This window comes from Phacochoerus africanus, chromosome 9, assembly GCF_016906955.1.
Source record: "Phacochoerus africanus isolate WHEZ1 chromosome 9, ROS_Pafr_v1, whole genome shotgun sequence".
Taxonomy (NCBI): domain Eukaryota; kingdom Metazoa; phylum Chordata; class Mammalia; order Artiodactyla; family Suidae; genus Phacochoerus; species Phacochoerus africanus.
Window position 1 is genome coordinate 56,303,377 of NC_062552.1, and position 19,646 is coordinate 56,323,022.

A 19,646-nucleotide genomic window follows, 5' to 3' on the forward strand; every position below is an offset into this window, starting at 1 on the left:
CATGTTCCCAAATCTGATTCCTACTGTGATCCTGTAAATCAGACTCTAAGCAAAAACCCCTTTCTCCATCCAGAGATTATTCTCATTTATTTATAAAATGATTTTACAAAACTTTTAAAACTGCTAAGCTTCCCATTTCCCCCCACTGCCATATACATGAGACCGTTTAAACCAGTCCTGTTGCCACTGACAAGCCTTGGCTGAACTCCAGAATTAACAGTACACACATGTTGGCTCGAGACCAGAATCATCCCTCTGAAACTCAAGCCAAAAGGTAGCAATCTGGTACTGCAGCTTAAAGCGAGTGATTGGTAGGAATTTGTATCTTTTTTTAAAAAAGCGATTTGAGTCCCATTCTGGGCTATGGCCCAAATTTGTTGACTTCAATTGGAAAGACCAGGACCTGATTTGGAGTTTGACGTAAGGACTCCACAGAAGCACGTGTAGGCAACACCCCTTTCAGCAGGCTCCAGGTCTCCCTCCAGGGCGGCTCTCCCTACAGGGGGTTCTTCCTGACGTCAATCATCCCTGGGCTGGCCCTTCGTAGTTCCCGCCGGGGCTTGGGCAAGGACCCGAGGTTCCAGGGTGGACCCACCTCACCCACAGCTAGCACCCGCCCCACCAGGGGCTCAGTGGCCTCCCGCTGCCGCAGCTCCTCGGGGGAGCCCTGCTCCTCACTGCACAGGCTCGAGCGTTTCCATGTCAACGGCAATGGGGCATGGACCAAGTCCCTTATCTCCTCCCGGGCCCTGGGGGCACCCTCGACGAGGGGGGACTGCCAGAGCGGCTCGGGTGCTGCGTGGGGCCCGTCTTCATTTGCAGGGGCTTGTCTGTTGTCCAGGCACAGGGTCCTCTTCTCCCCACCTGTCACTGGGGACAATGACATCCCTGTCAGAAACAGATGCAGCAGCACCTTCCTAAAGCCCTAACCTCCCAATGCCCTGGCGTAATGAGCAGTGTGTGAGCTGAGGTTAGAGTGGTCTCAGCTCCTCCCAGAACCAAGAAAAAAAAACCGACCTTAGAGCAAGGCAGGGCAAAGCATGCGCACAGGACAATTACCCCTGCCCTGGCCTGCAGTGTCCAAACTGCTGAGCTGCTGCTTCAGTTCCTGGTTCATCCACACGTGGCGGCCCAGCTCCTTCTCCAGAGCTTGGATCCTGGTCTCATACTGCCTCTTGCTGTCCGCAAACCCTTCACCAAGGTGGTCTGGAGGGGAGACGCAGAAAAAGGATGAGGGGCTGCACGCAGGCCACAGCCACCTCAGCCTCGGGCAGGCCCACGCCTCACCTCGACTCTGCTGGAGCAGGAGCTGCATGTTCTGCTCATGCTCCTTCTGCTGCAGGGTCAGCTGGCGGTCCATCTCCAGGCGCTGCCGCTCCAGGGCTACCTCCAGCCAGTAGACCAGTCTCTGCTGCTCCTCCAACTGCATCTCCAACTCCGAGAAGGCAATCTGCTGCTGGTGCTGCTCCTCTCGGAGCGTCACCACCTGTCCCAAGACCCAGCCAGGCTTAGCCCCCAGCACCAGCTCCCTGCACTGAGGGACTCCTCAACCAGAGATCTGGCCAACTTGCCACCAATGGCCGACAATGCTCCTGCTGAGCCAAGACTTGGCTTCGGTCACCTCAAGGTGGCAATGCTCTAAGCAGCAATTTCCAAATCTTATTTGTCCTCCCTGCCTAAAACTTCTAGTCACACATTAAGAAGCTTCTAGGCAGATTTTAAGGCAAATTCTAAGCAGATCTCAGGTGTAGATCTCAAGATTTTATGGAGGCCAGGATCTCTCAACTCTGGAGCATCTGACATTTGGGGTCTCGTAATTCTTGGTTGTAGAGGCCTGCCCTGTGTGTCATGAGATACTTCACTGCATCCTTGGCCTCTACCCCCCATGGTTGTGACAACCCAAACTATGCCTAGATGTGGCCAAATGTTCCCTGGGGCAGGGGGTAAAATCCTCCCTTGTTTAGGACCACTGATCTGGGCCACCCTTAAGGTGCCAATAGGACTGGAAGGGGAGGTGGAGGAGACTTGGTCTTGGTTTCACCGAGTAAGGCAGACTTGAGGCATTTGCGACAGCCCTGGAGACTAGAGTTTGTCCTGATTCTGTCTCTCTGTCTGGAAGGGAACAGGGGGTTCTCGAGCTGCCATCAATACTGCCCCTGGCCCCACATTCCAGAAGGAGGAGGCAGAGGTTCGTGAGCCGGTGACCTACTTTGTCAAAGTACTTGCAGAGCAGGGCTCTAGTCTCCGAGGACGAGAGGTAGCTAAGCTTGGCCATGAGGTTCATCTCGCACTGGGACAGCAAGGAGGCTGAGGCCCGCAGCACCCGCTGACGGCACGTGATGGCTTCGTTCTTGTACTCGATGGCCGCATCCAGGGCCTCAATGGCCTCATCCAGCTGGAACAGTGTCCGCTCCTCCTGTGGGGACATGGGGATGTGTGGTGGGGGGGGGGGTAGGGGCGGACTCCCTGCACCACAGGATGCCCACTCACTGACAACAGAAGGCTCAGGATGTCACACATAGCCACCACCCAGCCCTTAACAGGTCCCCTTAAGCACAGTCAGCATGGCGGCCTGTTCTACTACTGCAGGAACAGGGGTGTTTCTATCACAGTCCTGACTGGGGTGGGCTGGGGGGCTCTTCTAAGAGGCTCTTTGAAGCATGTGACCTCTGGGGTGATCAGCACTCGGGCTCCAAGACCCTGTCCTAAAGGAAAGGCATGGCGGGACCGCGAGGCACACAGTCTGCCACGGTTTCTCTTAGGGCAGGCTGTCTCTGCTGTCGGGACTCAGCGCTGCACTGACATCCTCTCCAGGGAGCTGAGAGTATGAGCCTGCAGGCCATGGGACAGAGGACGCAGAACAAGCCCAGAGTCCACTGGGCAGGACCGAGGGGCTGGAGTGGGGCAGGGGGGCTGGAGCGGGGCAGGAGTCGGGGGAGGGGGGCAAGTAGCTGGGAGGACTGTGCATCCCAAAGCCTCGAGGAAGCCAGGGCCCGGGGCCAGCCCGCACCTCAGGGGACAACACGTTGCCCTGCCTCAGCTTGCCATCGATCTCCAGCCGCTGCTTGAGCAGTGAGTCCTTCTCCTGGCGCAGAGCAGTCAATCTCCCTGCGGATCTGCTGCTGGCTCTGGGCGCTGCCCTGCCGCAGCTGCTCGCTCTTCTCCGTGAGCTCCTTCTCCAGGTGCTCCAGCCGGCTGGACACTCGCACAATGTCCTCGCTGAGGGCCTGGGGGTGGCACCACCAGCAATTAGGGAATGAGTGGGTCCCACCCTCCTGGGGGCTGACAGGGACATCCCAGCCCTGCCATCGCTGCTGGATGCTAGGGAGGAGGTGGCGCCTTCCTGCAAGAATCTGGCACCCCAAGAGGGCTGCTCAAGGGTAAGCCTGACTCTTGGTCCTGCACTGGGTAGTGGGGGCTGCTGAAACCCATGCCTCTGAGGAGGGGCCCCCAGAGATGGCCTCGAAGGAGGAGACAGATGAGCAGAGGAAAGGATAGTCCTGACCAGGAGGGAATGGATGACATGGGCAAAAGCAGAGCATGGTGGTGATGGCCTGTCACTGAGATTTGTGATGGGAATTGAGAGGAATTAGAGACCAAACCCTAGAGGCCCTTCTGAGAAGCTGATATGGGAGGAAGTGAAGGCTCTAATGGCTGAGGGAAACTGCGGATAATCCAGCATCACCGAAACCCTCTTGGACTCCATGACCGCAGGAGTGGGTCTAGAACCCTGCGGGAGTCTAGCCGGAGGACCCACTCCCAGAACAGGCTCTGGGCTTTGTATATGATGCACCACCCTCTCTAACCCTCATGGCAGCTGTGATTCCATTAGACAAATAGGGAAACTGAATCAGAAGCTTCCTACTGAAAAGGGACCAGGGAAGCCACATGGAGCTGGGTGGGGCCAGGTCCAACTGCTTCCAATGCCAGTGAAAGTTCTTTCTCTTTGGCCGAACCACCTCCATACCTGTGGTTTCTGGTTTTGCTTGCATGGTCCCAGAATGGGTGGTAAATGAGGTAAAATGAATTGTGGGGTAGATACTTGGAGAGGTTTTTCTACCCAGAACCTGCATCACAGGAGTTCCTGTGGTGGCTCAGTTGTAACAAACCCAACTAGTATCCAGGAGAACTCGGGTTCAATCCCTGGCCTCGCTCAGTGGGTTAAGGATCCGGCATTGCTGTGAGCTGTGGTGTAGGTCACAGGTGCAGCTCAGATCCCATGTTGCTGTGGCTGTGGCATAGGCCAGGAGCTGTAGCTCTGATTTGACCCCTAGCCTGGGAACCTCCATATGCCTCAGGTGTGGCCCTAAAAAGCTTACCAAAAAAAAAAAAAAAAAAAAGACATGCATCACAGACACCCCAAAGCCCTAGAATTGTTGAGGGATCCATAGGATATAGCCCAGTAGAACAGAGCTTGACCTGGTTAGAACTTACCTGGCAGGGGTATCACCTAGAAGAACCTCACCTGTCTACACCTCACCTGGCAGGGTTATCACCTGGAGAGACTTCACCTGAAAAGACCTCACCTGGCTGGACCCCACCTGGCAGGGCCTCACCTGGCTGGACCGCAGCCGCTTGCTCTCCAGTCCTGTCTTCTCCTGCATCAGGGCCTCCTTCTTGGCCAGGATGGCTTCCCGCTTTCGGAGCTCCTCCCCCAGCTCCTCCAGTGCCCGCCGCTGCTGAAGCACCTTCTCCATCTCCTGGTCCAGCCACTTCTTCTGCTCCTCGATCTTCTGAGGGACAGTGGGGGAGGCGGGGAGGGAACTCAGTTCTCACCTCCGGCTGTGTGGGTGGCGTGGGCGGCCACCCAGGTTAGATGGGAAGAAAGCTGTGCCCACTGGCTGACCCCTGGGGAGCCCTAGCAACTGGCCAGGCTGTGGGTGCCCCTGGGGTCACAGACCCGGCCCAGGCCCCACCTGTTGCTGCTCCAGGCTGACCACAGAGCCATTGCTGCCACTGCGCCGCTTCCTCTGAAACGCCGCAATCTCTTCTGTCTTGATCTTCAGGATCTTTTGCTGCTGCTCGTGCTTTAGCTCCAGCTCCTGGGGAGGCACAGGGTTAGCTCAGTGAGCAGGGCCATGAGTGGTGCCAGGGTCCTCCCAGAGCCTGTGACTCCCCACAGCCTGCAGGAGTGCCCGGCCCTGCACAGCATCACCCAGCTTTGCCACCCCCTAGGTCTTGCTGGGGACCAGCAAACAGACGTGAACACTTAACACGTTGCCAGTTCCCTTACACAGGTCATCTCACTGCATTCTGACCCTGGCCTTGAGCTTCCCATAACTCTCCTCATTTTCAGGTGAAGAAACAAACTCAGGGAGGCTGAGTGATCTGCTTGATGAGGTCACGTGGCTGGGAGTGCTGGGACCTGCACGGAGTCCCCTGGCTCTGTGCCCAATGCAGCCTCCCAGCCTGGACAGGACGCCCTGCCACCAAGCGCCCGACCTTGACTCGGTGCTGCCGCTTGTTCATCTCTGTCTCCAGGCGCCGCTTCTGCTCCGTCTCCTCTCGAAGCCGCCTCTGCAGCTGCCCCTGCTGCTGCCGCATAAGCTGCACATTCCTCTCAAGCTCCTGCAGCCGCTTCTCACTCTGGGCCGACAGCGACACCAGCCGCTCTGTCACCTGCTTCTTCTCCTTCAGCACCTGGGACAACACAGGCTCCACTGGGCCATGCATAGCGGCTGCAGAGAGCCTGGCATGGTGTCTGGGTCTCAACAAGGGCATGCAGGACAGAAGGGAAAACGGGCGGATATATGATGGACTAATAAACGTATCAAAATGACAAAAATGTCAAAATACTATGACATTTACTAGGTACCAAGTGTTCTCAATATATTAAAAAGTCCTAACAATTCTATGAAAAGGTATGATTATAATTATTCCTACTAAACAGATTAGGAAACTGAGGCGCAGAGAGGTTAAGACACTTGACCGAGGACACACAGCTAGTAAAGGGCAGAGCTGGGATTCAAACCCAAGCAGTCAGGTTCCAAAACCTGTGCTCTTGATCCCGCTACTGTACTGTCTCTTGGACACGTGAACTGAGCAAAGAAGGGAAGAATGATGGATGGACACTTGGTTGCAAAGAGATGGAAGGGTGGTAGACGGATGGATGGGATCACATAAAGGTAAAAAACCAGACAGACAGATAATGCACAGATCGATAAAGGGGAATATAAAGACAAATGAAGAGATACATAAGTGGATTAGATGCATAAATGGATTGGATGGACACATGGACTGATGAGTGGATGGACAGAGGGATGGTGGGACAGAGAGGTGAAAGGAGAAAGGAAGTAGACGGAGGGAGGGAGCAGAGGGCTGCATGCGGGAGGGTCGGCTTCTTTTGCTGGTCTCCTGGTGGTCTTCGGGCAGGCCCCGCCACCCTGCCTCTGCTGTGTTTAAAGCCGAGTTGACCCCCAGCTTCTGTCTAACACCAGCCTCATCCCAGGAGGCCAGGAGGCTGTTTGCATCACCAGCCGGGACTGGGGCACAAGCCCCTGAGCACCCACAGGTTCTTCTGTGACCTTGGGCTCTGGAGTTCACACGTCATGACCCCAGGACCACAGCCTCAGAGGCTGCCACCCCAACCCCTGGGGCCTGACACTGACCTGCACCTGGCTTTGAGCGGCAGCAACCCTCTTGCGGAATTCCTGGAGCTGGGAACGTGAGCCAGGGTCCTGGGGCTCCTTGCTCTCAAGCTCCCGCAGCTGCCTCTGGCCTTCGCTCAACTCGGCCCGCACCCGCTCGGCCTCCTGCTCCAGCTCTCGGATGCGTTGGCTGTGTTGGCGGTTCAAGGCCTGGGCCGCCTTCCCTGGAGAAAAGGGGGACTGTGTCTGCCCAGGCAGCCCCTCTTTCTGTAGAGAATCATAGTTTGTTCCTGAAAGGTTTTCCAGAACTGTGTTGCCCCTGGACACCTATGTGAATTTTGCCATACCTTTTTTTTTTTTTGGTGGCTGCATGACACTGGTTTGATATGGGATCTCAGTTCCCAGGCCAGGGATTGAATCCTGGGCCATAGTGGTGGAAGCACCAAATCCTAACCACTAGCCCACCAGGGAACTCCCAAAATTGACTTTTTGTTTGTTTGTTTGTTTTTGTTTTTAGGGCCATGACCACAGCATATGGAAGCTCCTAGGCTAGGGGCCAAATTGGAGCTGTAGCTACCAGCCTATGCCACAGCCACAGCAATGCCATATCCCCAACTCACTGAGTGAGGCAAGGGATTGAACCCGCGTCCTCATGGATGCTAGTCAGATTCATTCCCACTGAGCCACAATGGGAACTCCTCATTTTTTAAAAGAGCTTTATCCATAGCAGTGCCCAAGGGAATTATGAATTACCTAGTTCTTGTTTCACCTAACGCATGGCTAAAATAAAGGCATAACTTGAGTCTGCATACAGCTAAGCCTCTAGAACTACCATTTATTTGCAGGAAATCTGGAGGACAGAGGAGCAAGCAAGACGACAACACGAAGAGGCTAAGAAACAAATCCAGAACATTTGGGGTTCGGAACATTCTGGAGAATGACTGTGAAGAGGTGAGACAACAGTAGACTTCAGAGACCTAACAAAAGGAAATATAATGTGTGGACAAGTCCAAAGCTGTACACAGACGCTACTGAAGAACTGCTTCTGCTCTGGGCACTGAGAGGACACTGGTTTCGTTAGATGTATTGATGGCATTCTGGTTAAAATGTCCAGAAAGAGGCATACTGTAAGGCTTTGGGATAAAAGGACATGATGCCTTGGATTTGTTCCAAAATATTTCAGCAACGAAAAAAGGGAGAGTTGAGCGTTCCTGTCGTGGCGCAGCAGTAACAAACCCGAGTAGTATCCATGAGGACTCGGGTTTGATTCCTGGCCCCGCTCAGTGGGTTAAGGATCTGGCATTGCCGTGAGCTGTGGTGCAGGTGGCAGATGCAGCTCGGATCCCACATTGCTGTGGCTGTGCTATAGGCTGGCAGCTGCAATTTCAATGTGACCCCTAATCTGGGAACTTTCACATGCCTTGGGTGTGGCCCTGAAAAGACCAAAAAAAAAAAAAAAAACACGAAAAACAAAAACAAAAAGAAAAAGAGAAAAAGGGGAGAGATGAAACAAACGTGGATGAAGCTTGGAAATGCCACATCTGCTGATGGCTGTGTAGGGAAGCGCTACATTTGTCTATCCTCTCATATGCCCCTTTGAAATTGTTCCCAATGCATTTTGTAATAAATACATTCATAACTATTAAAATAAAAAGGCTCATCTGTGGATTCCCCCTGTGGCACAGTGGGTTAAGAATCCGGCATTGTCATTGCTGTGGCTCAGGTTGCTGCTTTGGCAGAAGTTGGATCCCTGGCCCAGGAACTTCCACATACCTTGGGTGTGGCCAAAAAAAAAGCTCAACTGGTCACCACTGGTTACCACCTAAAATCGATCCCTGCTCAATCATGCATATCACGAGTAGCAGACATAGCATGATTTGGGGACACTGCTCCCCCAAGACCAGGAGATTCTATGCCCAGCACAGTGCTTGACACACAGCAAGCAACTGATAAATAATAGTAGTAAAAAGTAAGGCTTCCTGGAGTTCCTGTCATGGCTCAGTGGTTAACAAACCCAACCGGTATCCATGAAGACACGGGTTCGATCCCCGTCCTTGCTCAGTGGGTTGAGGAGCCAGCATTGCCGTGGGCTGCGGTGTAGGTCTCGGATGCAGCTCAGATCTGGTGTTGCTGTGGCTGCCGGTGTAGACCGGCAGTTATAAATAGCTCTGATTCGACCCCTGGCCTGGGAACCTCTATTTGCCATGGGCGTGGCCCTAAAAAGATAACCAAAAAAAAGTAAGGCTTCTTGAAAGCTGCTGTAAGCACTTTACCTGAATTAACTCATTTCAGCAACCTTATAGAGGCAATTGTTATCTTCACCGTTGAGATGAGAAAACTGAAGCACAGAGGGGTTATCCCACCTGTTCAAGGTCACACAGCTGGAAGGAGCTGAGCTGGGTATCAAACCTACACCATCTGGACCCTGCTGTCAACCAGCTCTGGGTGGGAGGCCCGGGGGTTGGGGGGGGGGGGAAGCCCCTCACCTGTGCGGACCAGCTCGCCGATGAGCTCCTCCTTCATGCGGATGTTGATGGCCAGCTCGCGGATCTTCTGCTGTGCTTGGGCCAGCCGCCACTCAGAGGCGGTGGCAGCTGGGGCCTGGGGAGGCCAAGCTGGGGCCTTGCTCCCACCAACCACTGTAACAGGCCAACCGTCAAGGCTGCTGCCCCAACTGACTGTGGGGGAGGCAGGCGAGGGGAGGGGAGAGGAGGGGCCTGCCCTGGCCAGGGGCAGCCAGGGACGGTGGGCTGGCCATCTGGGGTGGCAGGTCCAGGACTGTGAAGGGGAGAAAGGGTTGGGTCCCCTTCTGTACCCACAGCTCACCTCTGGGCCCCGGGATGGCTGTGCCCATCTCCCCCAGGTGAAGCTCTGGGTCCTTCCTGCCAAGTGGATTCCCTGAGCAGGCCCCCATCCTCTGGCTCCGCTTACCGATCCCGTTTCTGGAGGGCAGAAATGGGAGTCTGTACCCTCCCCAGTCCCTGCCCCCGGCACAGCCACCTCCTGGAGGTGGCCCAGGAGGGGAAGAGATGCCATTGGATCTTCCAGCCCTCCAGGGTCACTGTGACCCTGGGGTGCCAGTGTGGCAGAATTCTGAGGCCATCAGCTGAGCTCAGAGGGCGCAGGGCAGCTGGGGGCACCGAGGGCCATCTCAGAGGCTAAGAACTGGGAGGCTTGGGCCCATTTGTCAGCACACCCAGCCCAGTGAGAACTCTGCATTCAGAGCCCACCACCCCTTCCTGCTCTCCCCCAAGGACCAGCCAGGGTGACATCGCTGAGGGCACGCTGAGACCACTGTGCAATTCCCCCTCCTGTCCTACCTTGACCTTGAGCTGGTCCTTGTTAGCTTGGCAAAGGGTCCCACTCACCTGCACAGGTGCAGGGTCCGCTGGAGGGGCTCCAACTCCTCCCCCGCCCCTCCCCCCTCTTCCTCCTCCTCCTCTTCCTCTGATGATGCAGCTGAAGAGCCACTTCCCAGCCTGTCTCCCACCTCCAGAAACCTGGTGCCAGACTCCCTGGCATCTGTCACCTGCAAGGGGATGCCAGAGTTTCAGGACAGGAAGCTTGCAGGGTATTCTCCATCAGCCATCTCTCATCACCAAGTCTTTGCCCCTAACGATGATGCTCTATTTTGCCTGCCCCCTCACACAACTCCACCTCTTCAAGCCCTACCTCACCCTCAAGATCTAGCTCAGGAGTTCCTGTTGTGGCACAGCAGAAACGAATCTGACTAGGAACCATGAGGTTGTGGGTTTGATCCCTGGCCAGTGGGTTAAGGCTGTGGTGTTGCCATGAGCTGTGGTGCAGACATGGCTCAGATCTGGTGTTGCTGTGGCTGTAGTGTAGGCCGGCAGCTGGAGATCCGATTTGACCCCTAGCCAGGGAACTTCCATATGCTGTGGGAGCGGCCCTAAAAGCTAAAAAAAAATCTAGTTCAAATGACACCTCTGGGAAGCCTTCCGTGTCTCCAGGTGGAGTAGGAGCTTTGTCCCTCTTCCCTTGCTCCTTCCTCTTCTCCCCCTCCCCACCCCCTCACCTCCCTCCCTGCTGCAGCTCCCAAAGCAAAGCTGGCACTCCTCCTCTGGTGGCAGCCTGCCCATTTCTATCTTGTATACAGGTCCTCCACACCCATGTCTTAGCGCACCAACAATGCCCCGCCAGAGTGGGGGGTGCATAACAGGCTTCTGCCAAAGCCACATCCTCCCTCTCCTCAGTCCTCTAGGCCTTTAGAGCTGAGATGACCCAGAGCTTTCAGGCAGATGCAAAGGAGCAGGCTTGGTCCAAAAGGCCCCAAGTGACAGAACTAGAGCAGGAAACCGGGCTCAAGAAGATTAGAGCTCATGGAAAAGTGAACTTGCGAAGAAAGGCAACCACAGACAGAGAGATGGGGTAGCCTCAGAGGTGATGAGCTCCCCATCTCTGGAGGTATGCAAGCTTTCTGTTCCAGACAAGAAGCTTCTCTGTAACCTCCTCATCCCAAACATCTACTCCGGGGGATGCTCAAGGGCACCAGATCCTTCTGAGAGGCCCTACCCAATTTTGCTCCATTCCTCTAGGGACCCCAAAAAAGGGGCATCTCGTAGCTAGTCCCACGAAAGCATGGGGCAAAGGGCACATTACCAGCATTACCTTTCCTTTGCCGGAGCCTGCCTAGGTCAACAGGCCTAGCAAATGCCCAGCCTCACCACCTCCTCACCTTTCCCCAGTTCTCAGGACCAGCTCCATCTCCAGGAAGGCAGCCAGGGGGCACCATGCCCAGCACATGGGTGTTGGCACCCCCAAGGGGAGCTGTGTGAGGACGAGGCACAAAGGACCCAGGGGGCAAGCCCTGCAAGAGCCCTGGGGCCCCCCAGCCAGGCCGCACCAGCTCCAGCCGCAGCCGCAGCTCTGCCATCTCCTCCTGCTGCTCACGAAGACGGTCGCTCTGGAAGACATGGTCCAGGTGCTGACAGAGGACCCAGATGTGGGAGAGGCGGGGTGCAGAGATGCTGACAGGCAGAAGTGCAGGGAACTGAAGAGCATGTCTGAGGCCATCCTGCCCTCTCTGGGCTAAAGTGTGGGGCCAAATGCTTCTGACCACTTCTTGGTGTCCCTCTTGCACACAAATTGCCTCAGTTTGGGTTCAAACATGTCCACCCCGCCACATATCCGAATCACGTCCTCCGCAGCCATGCCCCTCACGGGCCACCAGAGGGCGCCAGGAGTAATGCTGACCCAGTTACCTTGGGACAAAATGCAGGGCTGCCTCCCCCCATTCCCACTTCCCATCCAACCTCATTCCATTCTGCATACCCCCTTGTACCAATGCGTTCCTCAGCTCCGCACTTTTGCTCATGCTGTGCACCTCCCCGTATTTACCCATCCTGCCAGAACCCTGCCTCCACTAACTTCCTCTCATCCCAACATGGTGTTTCACCTCCTGACAGAAATGCCCCCCACAGCGTGGAAGGGGGCAGCCCCACCTGCAGTTTGTACTGCTCCATGGCGTCCTCCAGCGCAGCCAGAAAGTCCCGGTTCTCCTCCTCCAGCTGGGCCACCTGGCTCTGCAGGGCCAGCAGTTGCAGCCCCCCCTCATCTTCCTATGGGGCGGGGAGAGAAGCTTCAGGGGCAGGAGCTGTCAGGACAAGCCTGCCTAGCCCTGAGACACCTGAGCCCCTTCCCTGCCAGAGGTTCCCCTAACCCTGCTTGCTACTCTGCTCCAAGCCCTATCTGCAGTGGGGGCCCCACCTGGCCTGCGGTCCCCTCTGCAAGCCACGGAGGGTCATGTCTCATCATTATTAATTATATTTCCCTTAACAGTAACATCACCACTATTAGTAGAAACAGCTTAGCCTTCACCGGCACTTGCTGCATCTTCAATCTTTACATGACCGGGGTTAGCCCTGTTTTACAGATTGAGACTCTAAGAATGGAAAAGTCATCTCGATCATCAGCAGAAAGTGCCTCCGAATCCCGAACGTGCTCTGCTAAGGAGTAAGGGGCAGGGACACAGAGTTGGCTGTATAATAACCTTCTTCCTCCCCTCCTCCCCTCCCCCAGCCCCGGGTGACACCCGGCCCTTGGCCACCTTTCGCCCGCCAGGCCCCTGCGTGGCCTGCTCCTCGGCGGAGGCGCTCTCGATGCCGCTGTCGGGCCCAGAGGCGGAGCTCAGGGCGCTGCGCTCGCCCTCGACGGCGCACAGCCAGTCGCGCACCTTGCGGGCGGCAGCACCAGGCAGGCCAGGCTCGGCCTGCAGCTCGCGCAGGAGGCTGTAGGCGGCGTCGGTGCGGGCTCGGTAGCGTGCACACTCGGCGCCCAGGCGGGCGGTGGCCGCAGCGGAGGCAGGCCGCAGGGCCCGGGGCGCGCCGGCCCCGGTGGATGATGCGCGTCTCCGAGCGGTGCCTCGGAGGCCCTCGCACCAGGGCTGCCGCCGCCGCCTCCTCGGGAGCCCGCTCGGCCTCGGGCTGCCAGTTGATGGTGGCGCGGTTACAGATGTTCTGGGCACGGCTGGCGTAGTTGAGGGTGTTGAGGGTCTCGTCAAAGTCGGAGGAGGACGGGCTGACACAGGCGATCATCACTGTCTTGGCGTTCCCGCCCAGCGAGTCTTTGAGGATCCTGAGGACACCAGGAGAGATGTGTCAGGGACCCGAAAGTGGCAGGGCTAGCGCACCAGACGCCAAACAGCATCTGATCCTCTGTGTGGATCGAACCGCGTAAGCGGTGCACCCTGCAAACCAAAGGCGGGGCTATCTCCTAATCGCCTCCCCCAACCCCAGAAGCCAGAGAACAGGACAGACTAGTGTGGCTCTCGAGGCCCCATCTCTGTGGGCCAGCGGCCACTGGGCAGCTCACCGGGTGATCTTGGAGTCTCGGTAGGGGATGTGGCTGCTGCGGCGCTGGGGGTCGCCCAGGGCGCTGATGACGTTGCCCAGGGCCAAGAGGCTGCTGTTGATCTGGATGCTCTCCTTGAGCCGCTCACCCGTGCTGCCTGTCTTGAGTACCCTCTCCGAGCCTGCCAGGTCCACGAAGTGGAACTTGGAGATGAGCAGCTGGCCCGCGGGGGGTCGAGGCAGGCGGCTCGGCGCCCGGCCCCTCTGCTCCAGAGTCACGGTGAAGACAGTGTGTGAGCGGCTGGAGAGGCGGTTGAGGTGTGTGGCCCCCGTGTGCCTCGCTGCGTTGCCCATCTCCAGGAGGCTCAGCACCTCGTCCAGGCCCTCCACGTCCACCTCTTTCACCCCACACACAACTGCGGACACAGAAGGCTGTGAGCCCAGGGCAAGGACAGCCTGAGACTGACCAGCCGCCAGAGCAGGCAGAGCAGGCCTGATTCTCCACAGGCCTTTTCCTTTTGTTTTTTTACTTTTGTCTTTATAGGGCTGCACCAGAGGCATATGGAGGTTCCCAGGCTAGAGGTCGAATCAGAGCTGCGGTTGCCATGCCTATGCCTATGCCACAGCCACAGCTCACGGAAATGCCAGATCCTCAACCCACTGAGTGAGGCAAGGGATTGAACCTGTGTCCTCATGGATGCTAGTCAGGTTCATTTCCGCTGAGCCACGACAGAAATTCTGACGGCCTTTCTTGACTCAGGGGCCTCTTCCCCATGCTTAGGGGGTCCTGCTCATCCTGGCTAGGGGTTGAGGGGGTCCAGCTTCTCCCAGGCCCACCTCAATGCTTCTCATTCTGGGTACAAAAATGTATGCTGAACTTAGTGGGGACAGGGGAAATGAAAGTAAAACCATCCAGAACTTGGCTTTCCCAGTGAGGAGGTATCCCCCCCACACCAGACAGGTAAGCCACCCTAAGCAGGTAAAGCCTCCCCAAGCCAGATACCCTACTCCGAGCCAGTGGAGGACCCAGGAGTTCCTCACCAACATTCCCGCGATCATCCTCCCGAAGCTGGATGTCACGGCTGGCGGTGCCCACCTCCAGCAGGTCCCGGAACTCCTCCTTGTACACTTCCAGGTAGGACACGTGCACCAGACAGTCAAGCAGGTCATTCTCATCAATCAGCTTGAAGGCCTCAGCCATGGCCCGCGGGATGATGCCCTGTTCATCCTCATGAAGGGAGGCTGGGGGGGATACCACAGGGCCTCCTACCACCATGCCTTCTGCTGGATGTGGCTCCACCTCGTGGAGAAGGCAGCAGCAGAGGCCAGAGTGGACTGGGCAGGCAGAACTCCAGAACTGGAAGCAACTTCTCCAGGTTCAACCAACCCCTTTCATGATGTTAGTATCCCGTTCACTACACCCCGGCCAGATGGTCGGATACCATTTGCCTGGCTCCTCCTGGGGACTCATTACCATAGTCTGTGCTCAGTTATCTAAAGGACCTCCTGAATTTATCCCAAGGAAGTAGTAAGACGATGTTCAGAGCACACTCTTCCGCATAACTTAATAAAAATGCAAACATCATAAGCATCTATCCTAACATCCGGTAGGGGATCTGGTTACATAAATTATATTCACAATGGCATGCCAGGCAGCCGCTAAAATTTTTGATTGAAGATTACTTAACGATGTAGAGAAATGGAGTTCCCATCGTGGCTCAGTGGTGAATGAAACTGACTAGGATAGATGAGGATTGGGTTCGGTCCCTGCCCTTACTCAGTGGGTTAAGGACCCAGCGTTGCCGTGAGCTGTGGTGTAGGTCGCAGACGCAGCTCGGATCTGGCACTGCTGTGGCGTAGGCCGGCTTGGATCCCTAGCTGGTAACCTCCATATGCCTCGGGTGTAGCCCTAAAAAAAAAAAAAAAAAAAGAAAAGAAAAATGAAAAAAGTAGAGAAATGTTCGTGATACACTGTTAAGAAAATAAAACAGAATACAGGAGTTCGCATTGTGGTTCAGCGGAAACTAATCTCACTAGCATCCATGAGAACACAGGTTAAATCCCTGGCCTCACTCAGTGGGTTAAGAATCCAGCGTTGCCATGATCTATGGTATAGGTCACAGACGTGGCTGGGATCTGGTGTTGCTGTGACTGTGGTGTAGGCTGGCAGCTACAGCTCAGATTGAACCCCTAGACTGGAAACCTCCATATGTCACAGGTGCAGCCCTAAAAAGAAAAGAAAAAAGAATACAAAAGAACAAGTACAATACCATTGTTTAAGGTATGATAATTTTCATCAAAAGTGAAATTTAAATGCTAATAGGGTGAGTGATTTCTGAAAGGCAAATATCAAGTCAGTTTTATCTTGTGTGTGTGCTTTTCTGTATTTTCCTAAATTTCCACAACAAACATGTCCACAGGATCTGGCATTGCTGTGAGCTGTGGTGTAGGTCGCAGACGTGGCTCAGATCTGGCGTTGCTGTGGCTGTGCTGTAGGCCAGCAGCTGTAGCTCCGATTGGACCCCTAGCCTGGGAACCTCCATATGCCTCAGGAGCAGCCCTAAAAAGCAAAAAAAGAAAAAAGAAAAAAAAGTACAGAAATGTTCCAACCTATATTCTGTGTTATTTTCTTTTTTTTTTTTTGTCTTTTGTCTTTTTTGTTGTTGTTGTTGTTGCTCTTTCTTGGGCCGCTCCCGCGGCATATGGAGGTTCCCAGGCTAGGGGTTGAATCAGAGCTGTAGCCACTGGCCTACGCCATAGCCACAGCAACGCGGGATCCGAGCCGCGTCTGCAACCTACACCACAGCTCACGGCAACGCCGGATCGTTAACCCACTGAGCAAGGGCAGGGACCGAACCCGCAACCTCATGGCTCCCAGTCGGATTCGTCAACCACTGCGCCACGACGGGAACTCCTATTCTGTGTTATTTTCTTAACAATGTCTCACGAACATCCCATTCCAACCACCATTCCAGCTAGAACACGGATTCCTGACCTTTGGCAGCCACCCTGACAACCTCCAGAGACAGGCCAACTTTCTGAGTCCCCCTTCTCCCCGTGAGGTCCCCAGAACCAGATAACATGGACCCACCTCCATGGAGTAGAGAAGGCCACTCACCTCCAAGGACTCTTCCTTCTTGCCCTACTCTGCCCACTGACATGGCTGGGTGCAGCCTGGGCTGCTGATCTGTTTAGGAAATGCGCCCTCCCTCCTCCAATATGCTGTCTTTAGCAGCAAGAGCGCAGGGGCAGAAATTCAGGAGACAGTGAGGCACGGGGCCTCGAGCAGGGTCACTCACCGACACTGGTCTCTCCCATGGTGTACGTCTTCCCGGAGCCTGTCTGACCGTAGGCAAAGACAGTGGCATTGAAGCCCTCAAAGAAAGCCTCCAGGAGGGGCTGCACACAGGCCTGGTATACAGCCTCCTGCCCGGCATCCTCGTCTAGCACTACATGGAAGCCAAAGTGGCGGTCTCGGCCCAGGGTGACTCCGCCGTGCCCTGGCTCCACCCTCAGGCAGCTCTGGTGCCCATGCAGCAGCTCCTTGGGAAGCAGCGGGCGGACTCGAAGGGCCACCCTCACTGGGGCCTCCTCGGCCGCTGGCAGCCTCTGGGCCTCCAGCCCCATGTTGAGGGAAGTTTGCTCCCGGCCCTGGGAAAAGAGGAAGAGGCCCCTGTCATCAGCACCTGGTCTCACCTTGCAGGGGACCTGGAGCCAGACCCTGCAGCTCCTGACTGTGGACAGATAAAAGGGAGAGTGATCAAGGTTCCAAACATCCTCCGTGCCCCAACCACCTGATGCCCAAATGCTGCAGGGGCCAGCATAAAATCCGACACAGTAATATCATGGCTCCCATCGCTGGCAAAATAAGGCCCTAAGCCCTCCAGCAGACATCCAAGGGCTTCCGTGTTCTAGCTGCTTCCTTCCACTCTGACTACATCTCCTAGAAGGATGACACACACACACAAGCAGCACCACACAGGGACCTTATTTCCCTAACACGCCCTGGGTTTTCTAGTCTCCACCTTTGTCACCTCACACCCACCTTCTTCAAAAAAGTCAGCAGAGGGGTTTCCACTGTGGCAAAGTGGGTTAAGAATCCAGCTTTGTCTCTTCGGCCAGGTGGGTTCAATCCTCGGCCTGGCGCAGAAGGTTAAAGATCCAGCATTGCCACAGCTGTAGCATAGGTCGCAGCTGCCGCTGGGATTCTATCCCTGGCCTAGGAACATCCATATGTTCCATATGTTTGATGGGTGCGGCCAAAATCGAAGAAAAAAAAAAAAAAGCCAGCAGATCCTTTGAGAGCAAGACCCCACGATCAAATACTGCCAAATCCAATTCCTAAATCAAGTTCACCTGCTTGTCTCCATCCTCTCACCAAAGCCCTGGTCCCAGCCACAGAGATCTTCACCAGCCTCCTCACCGGCCTCAGCCCCCCTACACCTTCCTATGCTGCAACCAGGGGCATCTTGCAAAAATACAAACGTGATCTAGTCACCCTCCTGCTTAAACTCCGCCCAAAACTTGCTGCCCAATGCCTCTGAGATTCAAAACCTTAACAGAAAACAAACAAACAAAACCTTTATCGGGGCCGGAGTTCCCGTCATGGCTCAGTGGTTAACGAATCTGACTAGGAACCATGAGGTTGTGGGTTTGATCCCTGGCCTTGCTCAATGGGTTAAGGATCCAGCGTTGCCGTAAGCTGTGGTGTAGGTTGCAGACACGGCTCGGATCCCAAGTAGCTGTGGATCTGGCGTAGGCCGGGGGCTACAGCTCCGATTAGACCCCTAGCCTGGGAACCTCCATATGCCGCGGGAGTGGCCCAAGAAATGGCAAAAAGACAAAAAAAAAAAAAAACCTTAATCAGGGCCCTGCCTATTTACTTCCTGTACCCCACCTTCCCTCACCATCCTCTGCCTGCAGCACACTCAGTATAGCCTGACTCCCCATCCCCCCAGGCTTAGGCTGGTCCCATCCTCAGGGAGCTAGGGAAGGGCAAGCACACGCCAGCACACACACCCTTGGTTCTTCCAACAGCCACTGACCACTCCCTTCCCTTGCAAAAGCCATATTATCCGTTGGTCTCCCCCTACCTCCCAAACTGGGAGCTAGGAAGCAGGGACCCTCCTGTTCCCTTCGTGCTCCAGCTGCAGCTCCCAGCATAAGGTCCAACGCTTACTAGCTGCCTAACAGTGATAAATAATCTTTATCCAAGGAACTTTCCTCGTCCCCTTCTTCCCTTCACTAATCGCAGACCTCACCACATCCACTCCCAACTCAAGGGTCACAGCACTTTTCTTTTCACGATTTAACTTCTCTCAGCACCTGTAATGGTCCGTTCGTTCATTCAGGCCTTGCTAGGTGCCCGGGCCTGAGCACACAGTGGTGCCTGCCACGCAAGATTGTAGGCGCCTCCATGCACCCCTCACCCAGAGCCTTTCCAGCCCCGTTCCGTGCTGGCTTCTCCGGGCATTGTTCCGCGCCCCCAATCTCCCGGACAACACCGGCGCAGTCGGGCGCCCGGGGTAGGAGATAGGGAGTCAGAGAAGCTGAACTCTCGAGACAGGAACTCACGGAAAGTTTGGAGAAGTGATTACAAACGCGAACCCGACTCTCGCAGCGTGGGCCCTCGCTCCTCCTGGCCAGGCCCGGAATGCCGGCCTCAGGCCCCCGACTTAGGGAAGCGGAGAGCCCCCGCCAGCTCCAGGAGGCTGGTTAGCAAGGATGGAGGATCCTCGTGTTGGGTCAGGGATCCCCAGGCGTGCCGACGTCCAGGGCCACCCGGCCCAGGTCTGCCAAGGTGGGGGCGAGCGCGCGCCTCCCGCCTCCTAGCCCTCGACCTCCACCGCGTCCCGGACCCACACCCACCTGCTAGGGTAGGAACGCAGTCCCCCTGCGGGCCAGGAAGGCTCTGAACCCCAACTCGGCGCGCTCGGATGCCGTCATTGGGACCCCCGCCCATCAAACATCCCGCCCCTCACCCGCCACTCCGCCCGCCCGGGCGCTCGGGGGCGGAGGCGCTGGCCGCGCGGCGCCGCGGAGTCTGTCCGCAGGAGGGGCGGAGCCGAGACCGGTGGGGCGGGGACTGGGCGTGGCCTGGGCTGAGTTGGGGGTGCCGCCCACCCCAGGTCCTCTAGCACCGCCTCGGGTCTCAAGTGCTGGGCGCTGATCCTATCCAGACTCGCCTAATACAGAGGCCACAGCGGCCTCCAAGGCCGGTCTGATTCTCTGAGCTGGAGAAGCCCACCAG

General features: G+C 56.0%; 1 protein-coding gene across 1 annotated transcript; it reads right to left on the reverse strand.

The window, feature by feature from the left end:
* Positions 1-68: 68 nt before the first annotated feature.
* KIF7 (kinesin family member 7) lies at positions 69-19,424 on the reverse strand. The gene is given in 21 exon segments (XM_047794918.1): positions 69-870; positions 1,060-1,206; positions 1,288-1,486; positions 2,210-2,416; positions 3,011-3,097; positions 3,099-3,227; positions 4,557-4,733; positions 4,917-5,042; positions 5,443-5,640; positions 6,609-6,811; positions 9,074-9,226; positions 9,414-9,529; positions 9,956-10,116; positions 11,284-11,511; positions 12,050-12,166; positions 12,655-12,909; positions 12,911-13,181; positions 13,419-13,812; positions 14,438-14,638; positions 16,696-17,047; positions 19,265-19,424. Coding segments are annotated over 20 exon segments (4,071 nt in total). The 5' UTR covers positions 17,024-17,047; positions 19,265-19,424; the 3' UTR covers positions 69-496.
* Positions 19,425-19,646: the final 222 nt, after the last annotated feature.